Below are 24,338 nucleotides of genomic sequence, written 5' to 3'. Positions count from 1 at the left end.
TGTCTTAAACTTGTGTCAAATCAGCTGAGGTTTGCTGCTACCTGTATTAACTATACCATGGATTGTACCATGTAAACAGTTGCAAAATGTAAAAGAGTTTACTTCGATAACCGATTTTCCCTTTATGATACCAAAAAAGAAAAAAAACGTTAAGTTTGGCCAGGCCGAACTTTTTTCAAGTTCTACGTCAAATAATGTGGGCTGTATCGTGATTTCAACAGACAGACAGACGCATATCGTTAAATCGACTTACAATTATATGCTGATTATGAATATATATACTTTATGGGGTCTATGACGACGGAATGACAAAGTTAATATATAGGGTCGAATCAGCTGAGGTTTGCTGATACCTGCAATAATTATACCATGCAAACAGTTGCAAAATGTAAAAGTTTTTACTACGATAACCGATTTTCCCATTATGATAACGAAATACAAAACTAATAAATTCTTGCAGGTTCTGAAAAAAACAAGTGTAGCTCTGTTCTAAAACCTGTAGGAAAGTACATGTTTTACACTTTTTTTCCGATATAATAAAGGAAGAAATTAGTTATCGTATGTATTCTCATACAACTCGGCTTCTTATGTGCTCTGTTCCAGAACTGCAAGAATGTACAACTTTTTATTACTTTTTATCTTAATGGAAGATAGTCAAATAAATGCATATTTTCTTGAATTTCATTTATTTTTATTGTCATAGGAGATAATACTAATTATTATTTACATAAAAAAAACAGCTTAAAATGTTCACAGTAAAAACATGTTAAATTAAATTAGATTTCTAACCTAAAGTATCGAGAAATTAAATGTATCCTATTACATTTTGTTTGAGATATTGACGGAAAACTCGAAATTTAATTATCATGTTTTCATTTAACTGGGGCGACTACATAGACTTACAACAAAATGCTATCTTAAGACTAAAATTCTTTACCCAACAAATTAGCGCGCTCGTTCTATTTACGAGTCTGCAACTGGAGCAGACAAAGACGCACATCAAACACAAACAGACATACATACATAATAATAGTACCACGACGTTGAGTTGTTAATTGGCATTGCTCTACCGTTAGAGTCAGATAAAGGAATTACAGTTCGTTGTGAATGTATTCAGTAGTCACTCTGGCTTCGCCCTCATGGAAACCGCCACAATCAACAGGATATTTAACCTAGAAAGTAAATCAAGAAATGAAATGTAGAATTTATTGTTCAAATGAAAAGAACGACAAGTTGTAGCAAATAAATGTATGTCTGCGTGCGTGTGTAAATACAAGAAAGAAGAGGTGCTGATCATGGCGTAGAACTAAAAATGGCAGTGAACTGACTCGATGGTCTGGTCCAATTAAGCACACTTATCTACACACACACACACTGTACTGTACACTGTACTGTACTTACCTCACAGTTTGATGCCGATGTAATGACACTAAACAATGTCCAGAAAGGAGTTCCTGTTTCGGTACTAATGAAGAAAGCAGCACCCATACTGCCGACTTTAACAATTTTCGGGCTAACGCCAGAAATGAGACCTCTTGATTCCTCAGCAGAGTATTGTTCCGGATCATTCAGCTGACACAAAACATAACGATCACATTGCGGTTGCTTGTTAATGTAGCGATAGGCACGATGAACTTTTAGCACTGGTTCAATAACCTCCAAGTTAATAGTGTCCGTCAGTTTGTCACTAATTTCAGTCGCGTTGAATTGCAAGACTCCCCGCGCTTGTCCTAATTGCAGTAAATCCTTGGCGTAACCGACAGCAGGTTTTACATATTGTCGAGAATCAATTTTAACATTCAAATGTTGTTTGGCAACGTGATCTAATAAATTGGAAATAGTTTCGCTAGGCCTGCTGGGATCGAAAAAGGTATTCTTGGGATATCCTTGGGACTTAAGGAATCCGTTGAACATGAATTGTGCCGTTTGGAAGTATCTGTAAAAACATTAAAGTAAAAAAAATTAAATGTTAGTTAAACCAGAAAAAAATTACACATGACATATACATATGTCAAATCGTGATGAGACGAGTAAAAAGGTAAAAGTGAACTTCCAACAAAACGGATGCCATGTTAAATTATGACTTTTTATGATTTCGTTTTTATAATTTAAAAAAAAAAATGAATTTTTACAACATTTTATCAAAAATTGCGAAAAATGCATAAAAAATAAAAATGTTATCGATGACTGCAAATGTTGACTTTTACATGAGAAATTCCCGTCTTAATTTATGGGTAATGATAAAGGTAAATCTAATAAAAAGTCTCACAGTTGGTTTCACTTATATAGGTAAAATGCAACACTGTGCTAGAGTCTTATTTTGTCAAATAGATTTTTAAAACATGCAACAATTTGTTTTGTTTGTAATGTTTTTTTTTTTTTCAGGAATTTTTATATTGGGCAAAATTACAAAACATGAATGGAATATTGGGATTATTCCACGAAATTGAATACGGGATAAAAGGAATATACATTGACATCTCAAAGAGTAACATCGTTTTCCCATTATTCTGAAAATATAGATTTTTGTTGCAACTAAATTTGAAATTTCAAATTGTTTTCGAAACGATACACACACATACAGAGTGGCCATTATTGGAGCACTCCAGCATTTAAAGGTGAATAAATCTTTTGTGTCTCGTACCATCGCTCGTTACCCTGGTACCGGTAGCGTAGCCCGTTGTCAAGGAAGTGGACGGAAGAAAACAGCAACATCAGCAGAAACGATTCGAAAAGTAAAGAAGCGACTTTTATCGAAACCCACATCGCAGTGGCCGAAAAATAGCTCATGAGCTGAACACATCGCAATATTCCATTCGGCAAATATTGAAAAATGAGCTCGGGGTAAAGCCATTGCAATTCCAAAAAGTGCAAGATCTTACATCGCAACAGAGAGAAAATAGACTCAAAATAGCTGAAGAATTGCATCGCTTGGCCGAAAGTGGTGAACTGCCGAATTTGGTTTTCTCCGATGAGGAAACATTCGTTGTCCAGCAGTTTGTAAACAAACAAAATGATCGTGTTTACTTGCCAAAGAGGTCAGCTGAAAATGTGAACCTACGGTTGGCCACCAGAACTCAAGCGCCGGCCATGGTGATGGCGTGGGCCGCCATAACAGCCGATGGTCGCTCTGCGCTGGTATAATCGACCATGGCATATGAATAAATGCCGAATATTATCGCGAAAATATACTGGAGGTTGTATTTAAGCCTTGGGCACGCAAACATTTTGGCCGCAGACCTTGGACATTCCAACAGAACTCAGCACCATCGCACTCAGCACGCGCCACCCAAGAATGCTTACAAAATGAGTTTCCTCGTTTCATTTCCAGCGCACAATGACCACAAAATTTATCCGGAAATCAATCCGTTGGACTATTGTGTCTGGAGTATTTTGAAAAGCATGATCGGCACTAAAAAATACCAAAGCGTCTATCACCTCAAGCAAGCGCTTCGCCGGGAATGAGCCAAAATACCGCAGAGCTACATTCGGGCTGCGTGTGACGGTCGTTTGATGGCCGTAATTCGTGCCAAAGGTGACAAATTCGAACAAATGTAAACTTATTCTAAAATTTGATGCTATTTCCGACATTTTGTTGCAGTCCTCCTCCTTTATGTGTTATTTGACTTTTTTATTTTCAAATCACAATTGTCTCTTTTGAGAGCAAATTTAGTTGTTTAAGGTGCTAAATAACCTTTATGATGCATCGACACAGTTGCTGGGGCAATGAACTGTCAAACCAATTTTGGAATTGAAAGTTTTGAATGAAAAAATATTGAAATTTGTAAAAATTGTGAATGCATTTCATAACAACCTCCGAGTGGCGTCATATAAGAAAACATATAAACATCTATTATTTTTGAAAAAAAAAAAAACATTTTCAAATTTTGCCATATCAATGTCCCAAAGTATTGATGCTTCTATCAGTATTCTTCTACCATGCTAATTGCTCTCCAGAACCTGTAACAATTTACTATTTTAGCAATTTTCTTCAATATATCATAAAGGGAAAATCACCTATCGTAGTAAAAAGTTTTACATTATCATTAGCATTACCCTATGCTACAACTCATTGTACAATAAAAAGGTGAGGTAGAGCTACCAGCTGATTACAATTTTTTAATGTGCCGACTTTTAACAATTTTGTGTATCCATTTACTTTTTTGAAAAATAAAAACAGAATATTTTCAAAATCATTGATTGGATGACGCGTACATTGTGAAACGCGCATTAAAGCAATTCGCCAGTTTTGTTATGGAATTGAAAAATATAACTGTTTATATCATATTTTTGAAAGGAAATCTAGGCATTTCATTCCTATTTCCGCTTTTTAAATGATTTTAAAAATGAAGAAAAATATTGAATAAATGCAAACAACTTGTTGCATCCAAAGTTGGCAGGAAGCGGGCATAGCCTCAGGGCTGCATTTCTGTAGTTTTACGAAGCGGTTATACCTTCCTATTGTACCATGTTTACAACCCAATATTTGATGAAAAATATTTGTTAATTATTCTATTTTTGTCCAAATGATTGAAGGTTGGCTATGGAAACGGGTCTTAATCTCGAACATAACTATATTTATTTGGGAAATATTCATTATTTATGTGAAAGTTTTTTAAAGGGAACTCCACTGTCTTAATTCTGTTCCATAATTTATATTTTTTGTATAGTTTAAAGTTTCGTTACTAAAGCTAAACACATTTTTCATTTTTTCTAAAAGTGAAATTTAAAAGTGAAAATATATCTTTATGATAAGGCCTTGTGGGAGAAACGAAAGAGAAAACAATACACAAATTAACTTCTGTATCTAACAACAGCTAACGTTGTCAAGCATTGGCGCAAAGAAAGAACGTTGACTTGGAAAAAACCACGACCAAACAAAATTCGATTTCATGTTAATTTTTGATTGACCTAATTTCACTATGTAGCTATGTGTATACATACAAACTTTCTTGCGACCAAAACTGCTCACACATTTAAAAAATATTCTCTAACAAAAGTTATTCGTGTTCAGTAACGACAATCTTTTTTTGTAGGTAGATATATGTAAGATTTATTTCTAAGAATATCTGACAGAATGGGGATCGGTGTTTGTTAACAGGTTCATCATGATTTCATTTAAATTCAAATACACACATACACTCATTTATATACAAACAGAAAGTTTTCTTTATGTACATATATATGTATATACGAGTAGAGACTTGACTGTATCACTAGTATAACTGTTACGTGCTACCTTCTTGTTTAAGCCAATGCATGATACACGCAACCGAATGGTTAGAATCAAACCGCTGGTATGGATCAGCTGGACTCAAACAACTTGTACTGATCGTTGCTTACACCAAAGTCTTCATCTTTGTTTGAGATACATTTCTCACCTACAAGATATGTGTGTATTTTGTTTTTGGTCATATAGTAAAGAATGTGGAATAAAAAGTGGGTCATGAAACTTCTTCTTCGTTTTCCTTAAGACAAAGACGAGAATTTTGGATTTCACCAATCATTAATTTGCACCAAGTTTAAACACATCTCTACTAAAGTTGGCGAATGTAAAGGAAACTCTCCACTGACAGTTTAAGTGATTAGACAGAAGTTAAACGACTTTACTTTCTGCTATTATTTATACAGATTTGCAAAACAATTAAGAATGGAAAAACGTTGATGGTGTCAGCAACGTTTGGAAATTATTTTATATAAATCGGTAGAAGAAGGATATCTATACAGCTGTCTATGTTAAAACGTGTTCTTATCTTAAAAATTTCCCCTGGGGTTGCTGTCCCCTCTGAGAAGGAAATTGTCATTATCTTGCTAGTTGGACGAAATACATTTCTGTGTGCTTCTCTGGGCTAAAATTTCTTAATATCAAGGTTTATACAAGATTGGAAAATAAGACTGTTGAGTAAAGAGCTTGCTGTCAAAATGGACCAATTGTGAATAGAGATAAGAATTTAAATCAAACCAATTGTGAATTAATCATAGGGAAAAGTTAACAGAACATTTTGACAAAAGTGGATCGATTTTATGGTCTGTTTACGTACGTTAATCTAAAATAATAACCTTTTTTAGATACCTCTATTTAGATGTAGGTACTTACTTTAGGTAGACTTCAGGATTAGCCAAATAACTAGCCCAATCGGCCAGGTACAATGTTGCCGATTTAATCCAACGTCTGCGGAATGATTGATTATTGAGCGATTCGAACAGTTTGTCATAATCCACCTTGCCATCACGTCCTTTGAATCCCTATTGGAAATGTATACAAATTGTATTGTTGGCACTAACTTTCCCCTCTCTGCTCCGACTCACCTTTAGGATTTTGTTAATGCCCGATTTCTCATACAGTGCATCAGCTAATTCAGAGTTTGAAAAATGATCCCACAAGACGTGTAAGTGTTCCAGGAAGGGTGGCAGGACCCAGGCATGATCTTTATGTTTTTCCTGTGTATGTTGACCTTCGGGCCCAGCAAAAGAGCTAACAGCTTGCATTAACAATGGCAGCAGACTCATAAAACCGTTTTCCTCTTGTTGGCCATTGCGTGATTTTCCATCAGCTGCCCGCTTTTGTTGATGATGCTGGCCGCTACGCTGTGATGGCTGTTCATTGTTCTGACCCATGAACGCTGATGCAATTTGAAGAATTGAACCTAAATCAATGCCTGGCTCACCGCTTTCACGTTTCTGTTGATGATGATTATGATTATGTTCGCCACCATCATCCTCGTCGGCATCATCACCCTGTGTAAACATTTCAATGACATTGCCGATTATCGATGGATCAAATCCACCACCATTGCGTCCATTGTTATTTCCCGAATTGGCCAAAAGACTGCCGAGACCAGACAAAATTTGCATAGCACCGGATCCGGCACTTTTGCCTTGACCTCCAGTATTGGCTTGCATGAACGAACCAATCAACGAGGCCACGCCGGCCAATGCAGCGCCGCCCCCACCGCCACCTCCCCGCCCTCCGTTATTTTGATTGTTCATAGCTTCCTGAATAAACATCGAGGCCATGTCGAACAGCGGATTCGAATCGTCATCTGTTGCTGAAGAACGGCCACCGGGCCGTTGTGTGGTATGGCCAAAGGATAAATTGAAGCATAACAATGCCAACAACAAAATGGCCTTCTTCACTAACATTTTCCAACACGCAACGCAACGAACTTTCACAATCACTTAGTACCGATTACAACGTTACGCTTTTTGATTTTGCAGTCTCGTGCGGTGAACTGCGTCTTTTCCTTAAATTGGTGCTCTGGTTCACTACTTGTCGACGAGCAGCAGTTAGAAATGTGTTGAACGTTACTACTTTGCTTCAACTGACTTCTTAACACCGGGAGTTAAAATAACGACTTGTACGCCCGACAAAGCTCCCGTCTACAATGAAGACTTGTTTCCTTCTGATCAGTACTCAGCAGCGGTCACAACACATTTGGCGTTGAAGCATCGGAATAAGTTCTTGCATTTCTTTGCCTGAATACAAAATTTGTGTCAAGACGAAGTCTACTCTGTATGTATGTACAAGTTATTTGGTCTCACTTTGTCTCTTGAACAGATCAAACATGTTGGATGGAGTTGCAAGCAAACATTTCTAAAGTGTGACCAACCTATCTGCCAATTGACTAGCGACCATAGATAGGTACACGTCAATAAAGTTTTTATTTTTCGAGCGGGTTATGTGTGTGTGTGTGCGTTTTATAGTATTGATGCAGCAGACAAATAACCTACCTACTTTCTTTTTCAAAATTCGTATGTTGTGAAGAGCGTAAACGCCATAAAGAAATCATTTCTTAATGATGATTGTGCACACACACACACACACTCGCACACATAATAATAAGACCTAAATTGGTGTTTTGTTTTCGTGCTTAGTACATACTTACAAACAATACCCAATTCGGTGTAACCAGTATATTACACGCGGATTACACTCGAGGAAAATTATTTTTAAGAACACCTGCGTAAGAGTAGGAGTTTTCAAAAAAAAAAAAATACATTTAATTAGAATCATCCTATGATATACCCGTCTGACTGTGACAATTTTTAAAGCATATTCGAACAAAGACCCTTAGACCCACAGTAAAAACTATTGCTGTGCCCCAGATGAAAATTAATTTGAATATAATTTTTGAAAAAATACACATGCTCCCAAGAAGATTTAATTTGCTAGTTTCATTTCTTAAAACTACATGTAACGTGTACTATATTCTTATGTATGTGTGTATGTTCCTGAAGTCTTGTTTTAACTATTGTATTTGCAAGAAGAAATTACTTCCCAAAAACGTTATTAATTTCTGTTAAATGAGTCAGCGCAACACTAATTTTTCGACAATAAACAAAGCTACATGAACCTCTAAAGATTATTCATGCAGATAATAACTTAAAAATAGATATAAATCATATATTGAAATTGCTTGGTTTAGCCTATTGGAGTCTATGTTTCTTAAGTCTTTTGTTTCAACACAGATTACACACACACACTATAAACTATTTTTAAGATGCAAACTTTAACTTATTTCATCATTTGATTACGTGTACCGAACGATGATCCTAGAGGACGTTTTGGTTACCCAAACACGATTGCAGCGCACTTAATCAGATCCCAAACCAAAATCTTTGTGTATATATGAGATAAAAAAAAAAACTGCAAAAAAGTCAAACTCCAAAATTTTTATTATTTTTTTTTTTAATTTTATTGAATGAAAGCAAAAAATGTCGGAAATAGCATAACATTTTAGAATAAGTTTAGATTTATTTGAATTGGTCACCTTTGACACCAAACGGCCAATGAAACCGTCACACGCTGCCCGAATGTTGCTCTGCGGTATTTTGAGCCATTCCCGGCGAAGCGCTTGCTTGAGGTGATCGACACTTTGGTATTTTTTAATGCTTTCCAAAATACTCCAGACACAATAGTTCAACGGATTGGTATCCCAAGATTTTGGTGGCCATTGTGAGCTGAAAATGAAGCGAAGAACCTCATTTTGTAACCATTGGCGCGCGCTTGGTGCGAATGTGCTGTTAGAATGTCCAGGGTCTGCGGCCAAAATGTTTGCGTGCCCAAGGCTTTAATTCACCCTCCAGAATATTCTCGTTATAATATTGGGCATTTATTCTAATGCCATGGTCGATTAATACGAGTGGAGAGCGACCATCGGCTGTTATGGCGCTTGAGTTCTGGTGGCCAACCGAAGGTGCACATTTTCAGCTGACCTCTTTGGCAAGTAAACACGATCATTTTGTTAGTTTACACACTGTTTTTCTCATCGGAGAAGTTCACCACTTTCGGCCAAGCGAAGCAACACTAGCTCTTTTGAGTCTATTTTCTTTCTGTTGCGGTGTAAGTTCTTGCACTTTTTGGAATTTCAATGGCTTTACCCCAAACTCATATTTCAGTATTTGCCGAATGAAATATTACGATATTTTCAGCTCACGAGCCATTTTTCGGCCGCTGCGATGCGGTTTCGATCAAATCGCTTCTTTACTTTTCGAAGCATTTCTGCTGATGTTGCAGTTTTCTTCCGTCCATTTCCTTGACATCGGTCTACGTTAAAAGATTTATTCACATTTAAATGTTGAAGTGCTCTAACGATAGCCACTTGTGGTTTCCCAGCCAAGTATAAAGAAATCACACTATCACGCTTGAATTCCATCACGAATATCTTTTTTTCTGGAAAATTCTCCCAAAAATGCTTTTGTACGCTTGTAAACAATATAATGAGATGTCACTAGAATAATTTTAACAGCTGTCGGACGAGTGGCTTAGAAATGACAGCAGTTTGAAGTCGGTTGCAGTTTTTTCATCTCACCCTGTATACTTAAAACGAGCATATAAAACATGTAGAAGACAGATTTAAAATATTAACAAAAATTTTATTTTACGGTCGATCATTTTCAGACAACGCAATAGCCATAATATTTCGAGTTGATTTCCTGAATACAATTCTTTCTTATGGTATTCTTGCAAAGTTAAAGCACATATACGGTTTTTGTATGTGTAAGCATTGTTTTGAATAATAAACGAACTGATTTTAAAAATGTTCAAATTCTATTGCAATTTAAATTCATATTCACAGATTTTGGGAATAATACATCTATGCGGTTTGGGATAAAAAAAAACGTTGTAATCTTTTTTCGCAATTTTCCTTAAATTAAAATATCCTTAATTTTTCATTTTTCGCAATTTCCCTTAAATTAAAATATTGCGAGGAAAGTATCAAATAAACAAAACAACTTGTTGCATTTGTCACTAGCATGGTAGAAGAAAACACAAGCGGAAATGTAGAAAATATTAAAAAATATTTGCAAATTTTGTTGTTGCCAAATGGCCAGGTTTTATCCCTTTATTGTTGTTTTTATAAAAACAACGTTTGTTTATTAGTGGAGAACGATGGTAATGTTTACCAGGGGGTAAGGCAGGGGATACCTAGGTTTCGGAAAGAGCCACCAATCCTCATCAGATCCCTTGTTTACCAGGGGGTAAGGCAGGGGTTACCTAGGTTTCGGAAAGAGCCACCAATCCTCATCAGTTCCCTTGTTTTTTGTCTGGGATATTCTCCCCAGAAGTTATTTTAAAAATTAAAGTGCGGTTGTAAGATTTAGAAGACTTTCCAAAAGAATTTTAGTTTTATTTAATTCTTTGGTTCCTCTTCTATTGAGCTTACGATCTCGTCACTTGGGTAAAAAATGTTTTTTTTTTTTTTTGTAATAGAAGTCTCTACTAATAAACAACAGTTGTTTTTATAAATACAGCTATAATGGGATTAAGCCTGACTACTTTGTTTTTTGGGTTTTTGTATTACATGTTTTTTCTGTCAGCGACAAACCCAAGAAAGATTTTTTCCTTTTCTATTTTTGGTTTTTGTAACGAAAAAAGAAAATGTCAGAAAAAAAAACGATAGGAGGGGGCCCTTTGTTTTGAACAGATATTGGCTGTTTGTTATAGAATCACGCCAAAATTTTATGTGTGGGATGGGGAATTTATATATGAACGGTTTTTACATATTAACTTTTTGTTGGTGCACCTTGCAGAACTATATTCTTCAAATATGTTCTTGATACTTTTAAATTTTATTTTATAATTTTTTGATAACTAATGAAATTAAATAAAACATTTTGGGAATTGACGAGAGCTTTAAAAATATTTATAAGAACCCAAATTAAAACGAATGCATTTGAACACCAACGATTTTACAACAAGTAAAAAAGCAGTAAGTTCGGCCGGGCCGAACTTTGAATACCCTCCACCATTTGGAACGAATTAGAAAATTTTCAAAAAAATAAAATCCAATAAAAATTCTTTTAAAATCTTTAAAATACCTAATATAGGAAGGTGCCGATATATGGGGGATATACGATATTGTGGACCTATAAAGACAAATCTATGTCTGCGAGTTACGTATAATCATACTACCCCTGATAAAATTGATAAGTTCTTGGAAACAATTAGCCAATAAAACGTGTACAATTATTGCACTGTAAGCATAAGTGAATTTGACATTCTTTAGTTTGACTTTATTTTATTTTTCCAGTTAAAACTGTCTGGAGCTGAGTATACAATTATTTACAAAAGTGTGTTAATCAAATTTCATTTAAAATAAACTTATGCTAACACTGCAATAATTAATTAACAAATAATACCTGTAGAATAAGTAAATTAAAAATGTAAAAGTTAGTCTTAGTTCCATCCTCTTAGTCGCAAGTCGACGAATAAATAAATAAAAGAAAAAAAAAAAAAAAAGAAAACAATTTTTTTTTTAATAAACATAATTAATCAGGTTATCTAATTGGCGCAGTCGGTAGGATCCTTTAGGAATTAAAAAGGATCCAGTGAAACGTACCTAAATTATAAATAATTAAATAAATTCTGCGAATCCTACGGGACCCTCCAGGATTATAAAATAAACAATAGTGCAGTGAATAATTCAAAAAATTAAACACCACTAAAATAAACAATAGTGCAGTGAATAATTCAAAAAAATTGAACACCACTAAAATAAACAATAGTGCAGTGAATAATTCAAAAAATTGAACACCACTAAAATAAACAATAGTGCAGTGAACATTTAAGTTAAGTGGACACCACTAGATAAAGGAAGTCAATCCTTTTTTTTTTTTTCTTTTAAAAGTGTATTCGCAAAGGCAAAAAGTCTTCGACAAACGAAGAAGAATGGAGGAACAAGCTCACATCGCATCCGTAAATGTGGCAGAAGAACTAGCCAGAAAGGATCAACAATTGGAACGGTTACGCCAAGCATATCTAGAATTGCAACAGCAAACACAAGAACTACAACAACAACAGCGTAACCCGGTGTTATATGATACACAATCAAATAATGCAAAAGACAACATTTTAAAAACGATAAATCATCTACCCATTTTCACCGGCACCGGAGAAGTAACGGTGAACAGCTTTTTTAGTAGCACTGAATACTTGCTGTCAACTATACAAGATGAAAATATTAAGAAGGAGGCCATAAGAACAATATTCTATAAAATAATCCAGGGACAAGCTAAAGACGTCATAATAAACATACCCACACCGGACAACTGGCAACTAATCAAAGAGACTTTAAAACTAAGGTATAGACCGAACGTGGAACCACACAATATATATAGGATGATAGCCAACTTAAAAGTAAATTCGGTAAGTGAATTAATAATAGAGTTGCAGAATCTAAAATATAAGGCAGATGAGTTAATAGTTTATTACCGAAATGACCACTATATTGACTTATCAAACGTGGACAGTCTTTTAGTAAATACAGTTAAGGAAATGACACAAGGTACACTGTTAGACAAAATTTACGAAGAAAGAAACATTAATGATATATTAAAAATATTGACAAGAAGGAGATTTGAAGACACATGCATTAGGCCAGAATATAGGAAGTTTAGGACTAAAGACGACGTAACATTTAGACAAAATCGGTCGCAAAATAGGAATAATTTTAATCCGCAGATTAACAGTAATAACCAGGGATATAATCAACGGAATTGGTTAGGACAAAATAATTTTAGGTCGGATATTAGACAAGAACGAAATAATAATGATAATAATAAAACCTATAATAATAATAATAACGATAACTATAATAGGAATAGAAACTTTAATCATTCAGGACAGTATAGAGTCCAACAAAATAACAGTTATAATAATAACTATAATAATAGGAATCAAAATGGAAATTTTAATCATTCAGGACAGTATAGAGTCCAACAAAGTAACTATAATAATATGTCGGGAAATTTCAGAAGGTTTCAGCAACAGGTAGGAAACCCTAGGCCAAATTTCAGCCAAAATCGCTTGAATCAACCTAGGCAAGACCAGCAGGAACCTATGGAAATAGACAATATAGAAGTAGATAATTATCGAGTAGTAGGAAACTCTGAACCAAATTTACATCAGGATAACGGACAAGACCAAAGACAAAATAATTTTTTTTGGAAACAACCTCCGATTGTTTACCTACCATAACCATTACGATTAATAAAAGGAAATATAAAGCTTTGATTGATACAGGCGCAAACTTAAGCCTGATTGACAGTAAGGTAAAAGATTTTGAACGAGTTTTACTAAAACAACCTATAGAATTTAGCACCATAACTAGGAAGGACATAATTAAATTTGAAGTTATAACTGACGCACCTATGGAATTTAACTTACCAAATTATACAAAAATTAAGTGGAAAATGCAAGAGTTAAAAGGAAGAAAGTACAATTTTATTATAGGAGTTGATTTACTAAACCATTTTAACACGATGATAAATTTAATAGACGGACACATAACATTTAATAACAAGATTACAAAATTTTTAATTAATCCATATAAGGATTTGGAAATATGTTCATTGGAAAAACTGGAAGTTGACTTGGACAGAATTCAGTTGAATCATTTAAATGCAGAGGAGCATTTAGAAGTTACGAGAATTTTAAGAAGATTCGACAAAATATTTTTTAAAGAAGGGGACCAATTGACAAGTACAATGACAATAAAACATGAAATAAGAACGACAACAAATGAACAGATAAATTCCAAATTATACAGATATCCGCCACAACATGAAGAAGAAGTACGACGACAGATCAGGGAAATGGAGGAACAGGGCATAATTAGGAAAAGTTGTTCAAGATATTCAAGCCCATTAATAGTAGTACCCAAGAAAATAGATAATTCTGGAGAGCGTAAATATAGATTAGTGGTAGATTATAGGAAGCTTAATGAAGTGACGATCGATGATAAATATCCACTACCGAACATAGATTCAATTTTAGATAAACTAGGACGAGCACAATATTTTACTACCTTGGATCTAGCCAAGGGATACCATCAAATTCTAATAAGAGAACAGGACAGAGAGAAAACAGCTTTTGTGACACCTCACGGATTATATGAATTCATAAGAATGCCGTTTGGGTTAAAAAATGCCCCAGCGACATTCCAACGATTAATGAATGAAACACTAAGAGATTTCATTAATAAAACATGTGTAGTTTATCTGGACGATATACTTATTTTTAGTACTTCTCTTAAGGAACACGTTAAAGCCATAACGGACATTTTCACGGTATTGGAACGGGCAAATTTAAAAATACAAATCGACAAATGTAATTTCATGAAAAGAGAGACAGAATTTTTGGGGCATATTCTGACAAAGGAAGGACTAAAACCAAACCCCAATAAAATTAAGGTTATTCAAGAATTAGATTTACCTAAAACAGAAAAACAAATCAAAAGTTTCCTGGGGTTAACGGGATATTATAGAAAATTTGTGAGAGATTATGCTAAAGTCGCACAGCCAATAACAAAATACTTAAAGAAAGGTGTAAAAATAAATTTAAGGGACCCTACATACATAGAAGCTTTTGAAAAATTAAAATCTTTAATTAGCTCTCATCCAATTTTAAGATACCCAAATTATGAAAGACAATTTACATTAACTACAGATGCGTCGAATTACGCAATCGGTGCTGTCCTGTCACAGGAGGGACATCCAATTTGTTTTGCATCAAGAACGCTTAACAATCACGAAAGAAATTATTCGGCAACGGACAAAGAATTTCTAGCAATATTATGGAGCGTTAATTATTTGAGACCATACCTCTATGGTCGAAAATTTAAAATACTTACGGATCACCAACCCATCAGATTTTTACACACAAAATATAGAGGGAAAGACATGTCACCCAGGCACCAGCGATGGTTTTTGAAATTAGGAGAATACGATTTTAATATAGAATACATAAAAGGCAAGGAAAACAAGGTGGCAGATTTTCTAAGTAGAATTGAGAAAGATAATGAAGATGATACCATTTCAGATAAGGTACAAAATTCGGAGAATAATTCAGAATTGAGAATAATAAATAATATTGAGGATGATGATGATGTATCAATGATTACAATTCATTCAGCTGATGAAAATTTACAAGATCATTTCTTTATAAAAGAAGAAATAGTGAATAAGTACAGGACACAGATTATACTTACAAATGATAAAGTTCAGGAAATAAAACATTTACATAATAAAAGGATAATTTTCATAGCGGAAAGTGATTTTCACGAAATGGGGGAAATATTTAGAAAGTATATTACCAAAGGAAAAATAGGTATATTTTCGGAAGTATCGGAGAGAAGCTATAATACTGTTCAGGAAAAACTAATAGAAATGTACTCTAATGAGAAACAAGTGGAATTTATTAAATGCACTATCAGGGCTCAAGATATAGAAACAGAAGTGGAGGCGGTGAAACAGATATCATTATATCATGTAAAAGAAAGTATGCACTCGGGCATACAGGAAACCTATAACCAAATAAAAAATAAAATTTATTACCCAAGATTAATGGAACTAATTCAATTAGTTATAAATCAATGTGAAGTTTGTCAGGAGATAAAATATGATAGAAATCCAATTAAATTGAAATTCTCATACACAGAAACACCGTCGACGAAAAACGAAATAATACATATTGACACATATGTGATTAAAAGATTTCATTTTTTGACAATAATTGATAAATTTTCTAAATTCGGTGCAGCGTATCCATTGAATGATAGAAATCATTTAACAATAATGGAGCAATTAGATGATCATTTTACAAAGGTAGGGAAGCCAAGGAAAATAATAGCCGATAATGAATTTAAAACCACTAGATTAAAGGAATTCTTAGACAATGAAAATATAGAATTGCATCTGACCAAACCTAATAGTCACACGGGAAACGCCGACATAGAACGATTTCACAACACAATTGCGGAAAAGTTTAGGATAATGTATAAAGCAAATAAGGAAATACCGGTGAAACAATTAATTCAGAGATCAATTAGAAATTACAACGAACGATATCACTCAACTATTAAATGTACTCCTAAAGAGGTTCAACAAGGAAAAATGGATGAAAATAAAGTTAGAAAGTATTTAGAGGACAGTAAAAGAAAAATAATAGATAAAATAAATAACTCTAGAGAAGATTATAAGGAAAATAGAAAAGAAGGGTTTATAAAAAATTATAAGGCCGTCCGACATAAGGAACAACCGAAATATAAAAAGACAAAACTGGAGCGAATACATCCGTGCAATATTAAAAGACCTTTGAAATTTGCAGATTTGGACAATACTGACGATACTAATATGGATACCACAGACTAGAGGGATAATTACTACAAAATTTCTGACAGAACAAAGAGGATATATGGACATTTGCATGGGAAATCAGAAAATTGTTAATGAATCGGACATAATTTTACATATAATCAATCTTCACGAAATTGAAACAATTTTAGATGACATAACAGATAACATTATTCTAATGAAAATCGAAAACAAAGAATTACTTGAGTTAGAACTATTAGATGCCAGAAATAAATTAATGACGTTGATACCCAAACAAAATAGAAAAAGACGTGGACTAATTAACGGTATAGGAAGTATGACCAAATGGTTATTTGGGACGATGGACGATGAAGACAGACGGAACATACAAGAACATCTTCTTAATATTAATGAAATTAAGGAAAATAATAATCAACAGATTGTAATTAATGATTATTTCAATATAACTTTAAGTCATTTAAAGATGGTAATTAAGAATGATAGAAAGAAAATAGAACAAGAATTAAACTCTATAAACAAATTTTTAGAGGAAGAAAATAATAAAAGTTTATACTTAGAACAATTGACTAATATACAATTAATTAAGAATAAGATAGAGCATTTGCAAGACAACGTAATTTCTGCAAAATACGGGATTGTACACCCAAGTATTTTAACAAGTAGAGAAATAAGAAAATATGAAATAGATTATAACAAACTTAAATATATTCAGTTTGGAACAACATTTCTTAACAACTCTTATCTTGTGTTTGGAATAAAAATACCTAAACAATTTATAACAGTAAAATTAAGATTTATTGTACCAATACCAGATAAGGAAAATAATGAAATAGAATCTAATATGGAAAGATTTTTTGAATTCCAAAATAAAACTTATAAATTTGAAGAGAATAAACATTTAAAAGATTTAAAGTTAAGTCATCATTGTTTAATAAAGAATAATTGTCAATTGATAAAAAATAAAGACTTTGAAATTATACAGTTAGATATAGACACAATTATAATTAAAAATGCAATAAACACGACTGTAAATCAAACTTGTAACTTTGAAAAAATTTTGTTAAATGGAAATTATTTAATTAATTTTAATAATTGTTCAGTTAGGATAAAAGATTATTATTTTTCAAATATTGCAGAAATTACAAAAGAAAGACAAATAATTGAAAATACAAACAAAACTCAAAATTTTAAACATAAGATATCGTTCGAACAAATTGAAAAAGAACATCAATACAATGTAAGAAATATCGGAAAATTAAAATACCACACTAAAATAACATATGTATGTAATATTTCTATAGTAATTGTAATAATTATTTTAATTTTCATAATCATAACAAAACATAAATATATAACTGTAAAATTAAATAAAAGAATTCAGGAGAATTCTAGTCTAAAGGGGGGAGTAGTTACGTATAATCATACTACCCCTGATAAAATTGATAAGTTCTTGGAAACAATTAGCCAATAAAACGTGTACAATTATTGCACTGTAAGCATAAGTGAATTTGACATTCTTTAGTTTGACTTTATTTTATTTTTCCAGTTAAAACTGTCTGGAGCTGAGTATACAATTATTTACAAAAGTGTGTTAATCAAATTTCATTTAAAATAAACTTATGCTAACACTGCAATAATTAATTAACAAATAATACCTGTAGAATAAGTAAATTAAAATGTAAAAGTTAGTCTTAGTTCCATCCTCTTAGTCGCAAGTCGACGAATAAATAAATAAAAGAAAAAAAAAAAAAAAAGAAAACAATTTTTTTTTTAATAAACATAATTAATCAGGTTATCTAATTTGCGTGTAAAGTACTCACAAAGAACTCCGTGTGTGGATTTTCAGACAATACGATTGGAAAATGTGGCTAAAATCATCAAAATACCGAACATCGCGGGGTACCGTTATATGGGAGCTATACGTTATCGTTAACCTATATAGAGAATTCTCTGTCGGGGGGTAAAGTGCTCACAAAGAACCCCTTGTGTACAAAGAACCCCTTGTGACCATTCCGTTGAAAAATATGGCTAAAAACATCAAAATACCGAATATCGGGGGTACCGTTATATGAAGGCTATACAATATCGTGGATCTATATAGATAATTCTCTGCCGAGGTATAAAGTACCCACAAGGAACTCCTTGTGTGGATTTTCAGACAATTCCGATGAAAAATGTGGGTCAAATCATAAAATACCGAATATCGAGAGGTACCGTTATATGGGGGATATACGATATCGTGGACCTGTATAGACAATTCTCTCTCAGGGGGTGAAGTACTCTCAAGGAACTACTTGTGTTGATTTTAAGACAATTCCATTGAAAAGCGTGGCTAACATTATCAAAATACCGAATATCGGGGGTTACAGTTATATGGGGGATATACGATATCGTGGACCTATATAGACAATTCTTTTTGAGGAGGTAAAATGCCCACAAGGGACTTCTTTTGTGGAATTTCAGACAATTCCATTGAAAAATGTGGGTAAAATCATCAATATCGGGGGTACCGTTACATGGGGGCTATACGATATTATGAACCTATATAGATAATTCTCTGCCGAGCTATAAAGTACCCACAAGGAATTTTTTGTGTGGATTTTCAGGCAATTCCGTTGAAAAATGTGTGTAAAATCATCAAAATACCAAATATCGGGGGTACCGTTATATGGGGGCTATACGATATTGTGGAGCTATATAGGTAATTCTCTGCCGAGGTATAAAGTACCCACAAGGAACTCCTTGTGTGGTTTTTCAGATAATTCCGTTAAAAAAATGTGGGTAAAATAATCAAAATACCGAATATCGGGGGGTACCGTTATATGGGTGCTATACGATATTGTGGATCTATATAGATAATTCTCTCTCAGGGGGTGAAGTACTCTCAAGGAACTACTTGTGTTGATTTTAAGACAATTCCATTGAAAAGCGTGGCTAACATCATCAAAATACCGAATATCGGGGGTTACAGTTATATGGGGGATATACGATATCGTGGACCTATATAGACAATTCTTTTTGAGGAGGTAAAATGCCCACAAGGGACTCCTTTTGTGGAATTTCAGACAATTCCATTGAAAAATGTGGGTAAAATAATCAATATCGGGGGTACCGTTACATGGGGGCTATACGATATTGTGAACCTATATAGATAATTCTCTGCCGAGCTATAAAGTACCCACAAGGAACTTTTTGTGTGGATTTTCAGGCAATTCCGTTGAAAAATGTGTGTAAAATCATCAAACTACCAAATATCGGGGGTACCGTTATATGGGGGCTATACGATATTGTGGACCTATATAGATAATTCTCTGCCGAGGTATAAAGTACCCACAAGGAACTCCTTGTGTGGATTTTCAGATAATTCCGCTGAAAAAATGTGGGTAAAATCATCAAAATACCGAATATCGGGGGGTACCGTCATATAGGGGCTATACGATATTGTGGACCTATATAGATAATTCTCTGCCGAGGTATAAAGTACCCACAAGGAACTCCTTGTGTGGTTTTTCAGATAATTCCGTTGAAAAAATGTGGGTAAAATAATCAAAATACCGAATATCGGGGGGTACCGTTATATGGGTGCTATACGATATTGTGGACCTATATAGATAATTCTCTCTCAGGGGGTGAAGTACTCTCAAGGAACTACTTGTGTTGATTTTAAGACAATTCCATTGAAAAGCGTGGCTAACATCATCAAAATACCGAATATCGGGGGTTACAGTTATATGGGGGATATACGATATCGTGGACCTATATAGACAATTCTTTTTGAGGAGGTAAAATGCCCACAAGGGACTCCTTTTGTGGAATTTCAGACAATTCCATTGAAAAATGTGGGTAAAATCATCAATATCGGGGGTACCGTTACATGGGGGCTATACGATATTGTGAACCTATATAGATAATTCTCTGCCGAGGTATAAAGTACCCACAAGGAACTCCTTGTGTGGATTTTCAGATAATTCCGTTGAAAAAATGTGGGTAAAATCATCAAAATACCGAATATCGGGGGGTACCGTCATATAGGGGCTATACGATATTGTGGACCTATATAGATAATTCTCTGCCGAGGTATAAAGTACCCACAAGGAACTCCTTGTGTGGTTTTTCAGATAATTCCGTTGAAAAAATGTGGGTAAAATAATCAAAATACCGAATATCGGGGGGTACCGTTATATGGGTGCTATACGATATTGTGGACCTATATAGATAATTCTCTCTCAGGGGGTGAAGTACTCTCAAGGAACTACTTGTGTTGATTTTAAGACAATTCCATTGAAAAGCGTGGCTAACATCATCAAAATACCGAATATCGGGGGTTACAGTTATATGGGGGATATACGATATCGTGGACCTATATAGACAATTCTTTTTGAGGAGGTAAAATGCCCACAAGGGACTCCTTTTGTGGAATTTCAGACAATTCCATTGAAAAATGTGGGTAAAATCATCAATATCGGGGGTACCGTTACATGGGGGCTATACGATATTGTGAACCTATATAGATAATTCTCTGCCGAGCTATAAAGTACCCACAAGGAACTTTTTGTGTGGATTTTCAGGCAATTCCGTTGAAAAATGTGGGTAAAATCATCAAAATACCAAATATCGGGGGTACCGTTAAATGGGGGCTATACGATATCGTGGACCGATATAGCCCATCTTCGAACTTGACCTGCCTGCAGACAAAAGAGAGATCTGTGCAAAATTTTAGCTTCCTATCTTAATTCGTTTAGACTATAGCGTGAATACAACAGACGGACAGACGGACGGACACGGCTAAATCGTCTTAGAATTTTACGTTGATCATTTCGATGAGTTACAAACGGAATGACGAACTTAATATACCCTCCATACCTTTTTTGGTGGAGGAGACTGTAAATAGTTCTGAATTTCGTAAACTTTGAATGAAGGTAAATGGGTAAAGGTGGAATGTTTAAATTTACTATAAGGGTCATTGTGTGTACAGTTGAGATACAGAGACCGTTCTTGAAATGCATATGGTATGTGTACCAAGAGTACTATGTAAATGTGCAGGAATAGAACTGGATCACTGTGAATGTGATGTGTTTATATAAGGTGGCAAATTTAAAAATGCGTATTATAACATATACGAAAAGTACTAATAGCCTGTTCGCAGAACTTTTGCTTAAGGCAGACAAGCAACTGCTACCTAGGCAATCAAGTTTTTATTTCAATTCATTTATTTCTTTCGTCTGGGAATAAAGGCTCATTTCACCTATTGTCCTGCTGTCAAAAATTTGTTTATGTTTCCAAAAAGAACATTTCTTTATTATTTTTGTTTAATGATTGCGTCCATAATCATAATCCCCACGGACATACTCCCCATTGCAATTATGGGAATTATGTCCGGGTTGTTTCTGGTCATAACCTCAATAATAATGTGATGATTATGTCCGCTTCCAAAACGGACACAACCCTCATGGGGAGTATGACCGTTTGTTGTGTGGACTACTTACAGAAATAATTAATTTTAGAAATCTTTGATTCGCATACTCAGAGAAGAAAATCTCAAGCTCCGCCCAAGGCCGGATATTTACAAAAATTATGAAATGTAAGTGCAGGACATACCCAGAGTAGAAAATCTCAATTTTTTCGCACACCCAATCGTTTTGGGCATACCGGCATGGGATTATGTCCGCAACTTTCTGGGGATTATGACCGAACCCCCATAATGGAATGGGGATTATGTCCAAGAAAAAAACGGTCACTAACACCAGAAAGTAGCGGACATAACTCCCATAATAATGGGTCCAAAGGCTTTTTCATCTGGGTATGTCCGGCACCGGCTAACGTGAACTCAAGTTAACTACATTTAAAAATTTTTGTAAGTAGCCCCCACAGCAAACGTTCATACTCCCCACTTTATTATGGGTTATTATTGTAATTTGGGTTAGTTCCGGGTTCCGGTTTTGGCTTTTCCATTTTAAATAAAAGTGTAAATGGGGGTGGCGGAAATATCAACCTAATCAATGAAAGGATGCTACAAACCTCGAAATATTGGTCCTAGACCCACTATTTTACATATGTATCTACCAATCTTGCCGAACTGGGTCGAATAAGCTATGTGTGTCAGTCTGTCCATTTGTATTTGTAATCACGCTACAGGTGACAATTATGACGCAAGCCTCACGAAATTTTGCGTTGAGTCAGGGTTAGGATCAGAATAAAAACTTTTAGGCCTTGAGATGGGCCAACAAAAAATGTTTCTGATTTAGTAGTTTCTCAGGTCATAATTATATACCAACTGGCACCTAATTTTGCGAGGGGTTAGAGTTTAGAAAAGAAGCGCACCTGTTGGGATCGAAACAACACAGCGGATTAAATGACCATACCTTTTGTGTGAAATATCCATTTTCAAACACAATATTTTATTTTGTTTAAATTTTGAGAATGAACGATTGATATTTTTTGATTCTCTATTTTGGCATTTCGTTTTGTTTGTGTTGGAGTTAGATGAACCAGAATTTGCCCATATGGAAAAAAGCTCTTTTTGTTTACCTTCGTACGAAAACCAAAAATTCTATTTGTCTGCCATTTTCCTTGCAATTGAAAGAAAAATAAGTTTGCTGAACAGGCTATGAATGGTACTCAATATGGTATTGAGTGTAGGAAAAATAGCTTAAAATGGGAATAACGTTTAGAAAAGAAGATAAATTTGGAATGTCGACTTCAACGTTTACGAAAAGTACTAAATTTGATTTTATCGTATCGTCCTAGATTTTATACCATTGGTCTAGAACGACCGGCTATAGCTGTGTGCCTACAACGTTGGCAAACAGGTAAAAAAACATTAAGTTCGGCCGGGCCAAACTTTTAATACCCTCCACCTTAGAGTAAAGGAAACATTAGAAGAAATGTGGCAAAAACCATTAAAATGCTGAATATCGGGAGGTACCGTTATATAGGGGCTATACCAAATCGTGGACCTACACATGCAATGTTTCGCCAAAGGAGCTAGAACCCATTCTGGCCCACAAATACCATTTTTAAGACAAATCAATGAAAAAATGTGGTAAAAACCATCAAAATACCGAATATCGGGAGGTACCGTTATATGGGGGCTATACCAAATCGTGGACCTATGCATGCAATGTTTCGCTACACGAACTAGGGCCCATTATGATCTACAACTACCAATTTTTAGACATATCCGTGAAGAAATGTGTCAAAAATCATCAAAATACCGAACATTGGGAGGTACCGTTATGTGGGGACTATAGCAAAACGTGGACATACACATACAATGTTTCGCCACTCAAAGTAGGACCCATTCTGGCCCACAAATACCATTTTTAAGACAAATTATTGAAAAAATATGGTAAAAACCATAAAAATACAGAATATCGGGAGGTACCGTTTTATGGGGGATATACCAAATCGTGGACCCATACATGCAATATTTCGCCACCGGAGCTGGAACCCATTATGACCAACAAATACCAATTTTTAGACAAATCCGTGAAAAATGTGGCAAAAATAATCAAAATACCGAATATCGGGATGTACCTTTATATGGGGGCTATACCAAAACGTGAACCTATACATGCAATGTTTTGCCACACGCACAGGAACTCGTTATGACCTACAAATACCAATTTTCAGACAAATCCGTGAAAAAATGTGGCATAAATCATCAAAATACCCAATATCGGGAAGTACCGTTATATGGGGACTATACCAGAACGTGGACC

General features: G+C 34.5%; 2 protein-coding genes across 2 annotated transcripts; one reads left to right on the top strand and one right to left on the bottom strand.

Annotated features, from left to right (window-relative positions):
- Nucleotides 1–739: 739 nt before the first annotated feature.
- Nucleotides 740–7,438, bottom strand: LOC131800925 (uncharacterized). Its single transcript, XM_059118791.1, has 4 exons — nt 6,310–7,438; nt 6,098–6,246; nt 1,402–1,936; nt 740–1,172 (listed from the first exon to the last, which is right to left on the bottom strand). The coding sequence occupies exons 1-4, from the start codon at nt 7,141–7,143 to the stop codon at nt 1,092–1,094; spliced, it is 1,599 nt and encodes a 532-aa protein (XP_058974774.1). The 5' UTR covers nt 7,144–7,438; the 3' UTR covers nt 740–1,091.
- A 3,959-nt stretch (nt 7,439–11,397) lies between these two features.
- Nucleotides 11,398–13,480, top strand: LOC131800939 (GATA zinc finger domain-containing protein 4-like). Its single transcript, XM_059118813.1, has 2 exons — nt 11,398–11,574; nt 12,132–13,480. Coding segments are annotated over exons 1-2 (1,350 nt in total). The 5' UTR covers nt 11,398–11,573.
- The last annotated feature ends 10,858 nt before the right edge of the window (nt 13,481–24,338 follow it).

Source organism: Musca domestica, unplaced genomic scaffold (genome assembly GCF_030504385.1).
Source record: "Musca domestica strain aabys unplaced genomic scaffold, Musca_domestica.polishedcontigs.V.1.1 131, whole genome shotgun sequence".
NCBI lineage: Eukaryota > Metazoa > Arthropoda > Insecta > Diptera > Muscidae > Musca > Musca domestica.
Note: the sequence above shows the minus strand (reverse complement) of the source record. Positions and strands in the feature narration are given on the sequence as shown.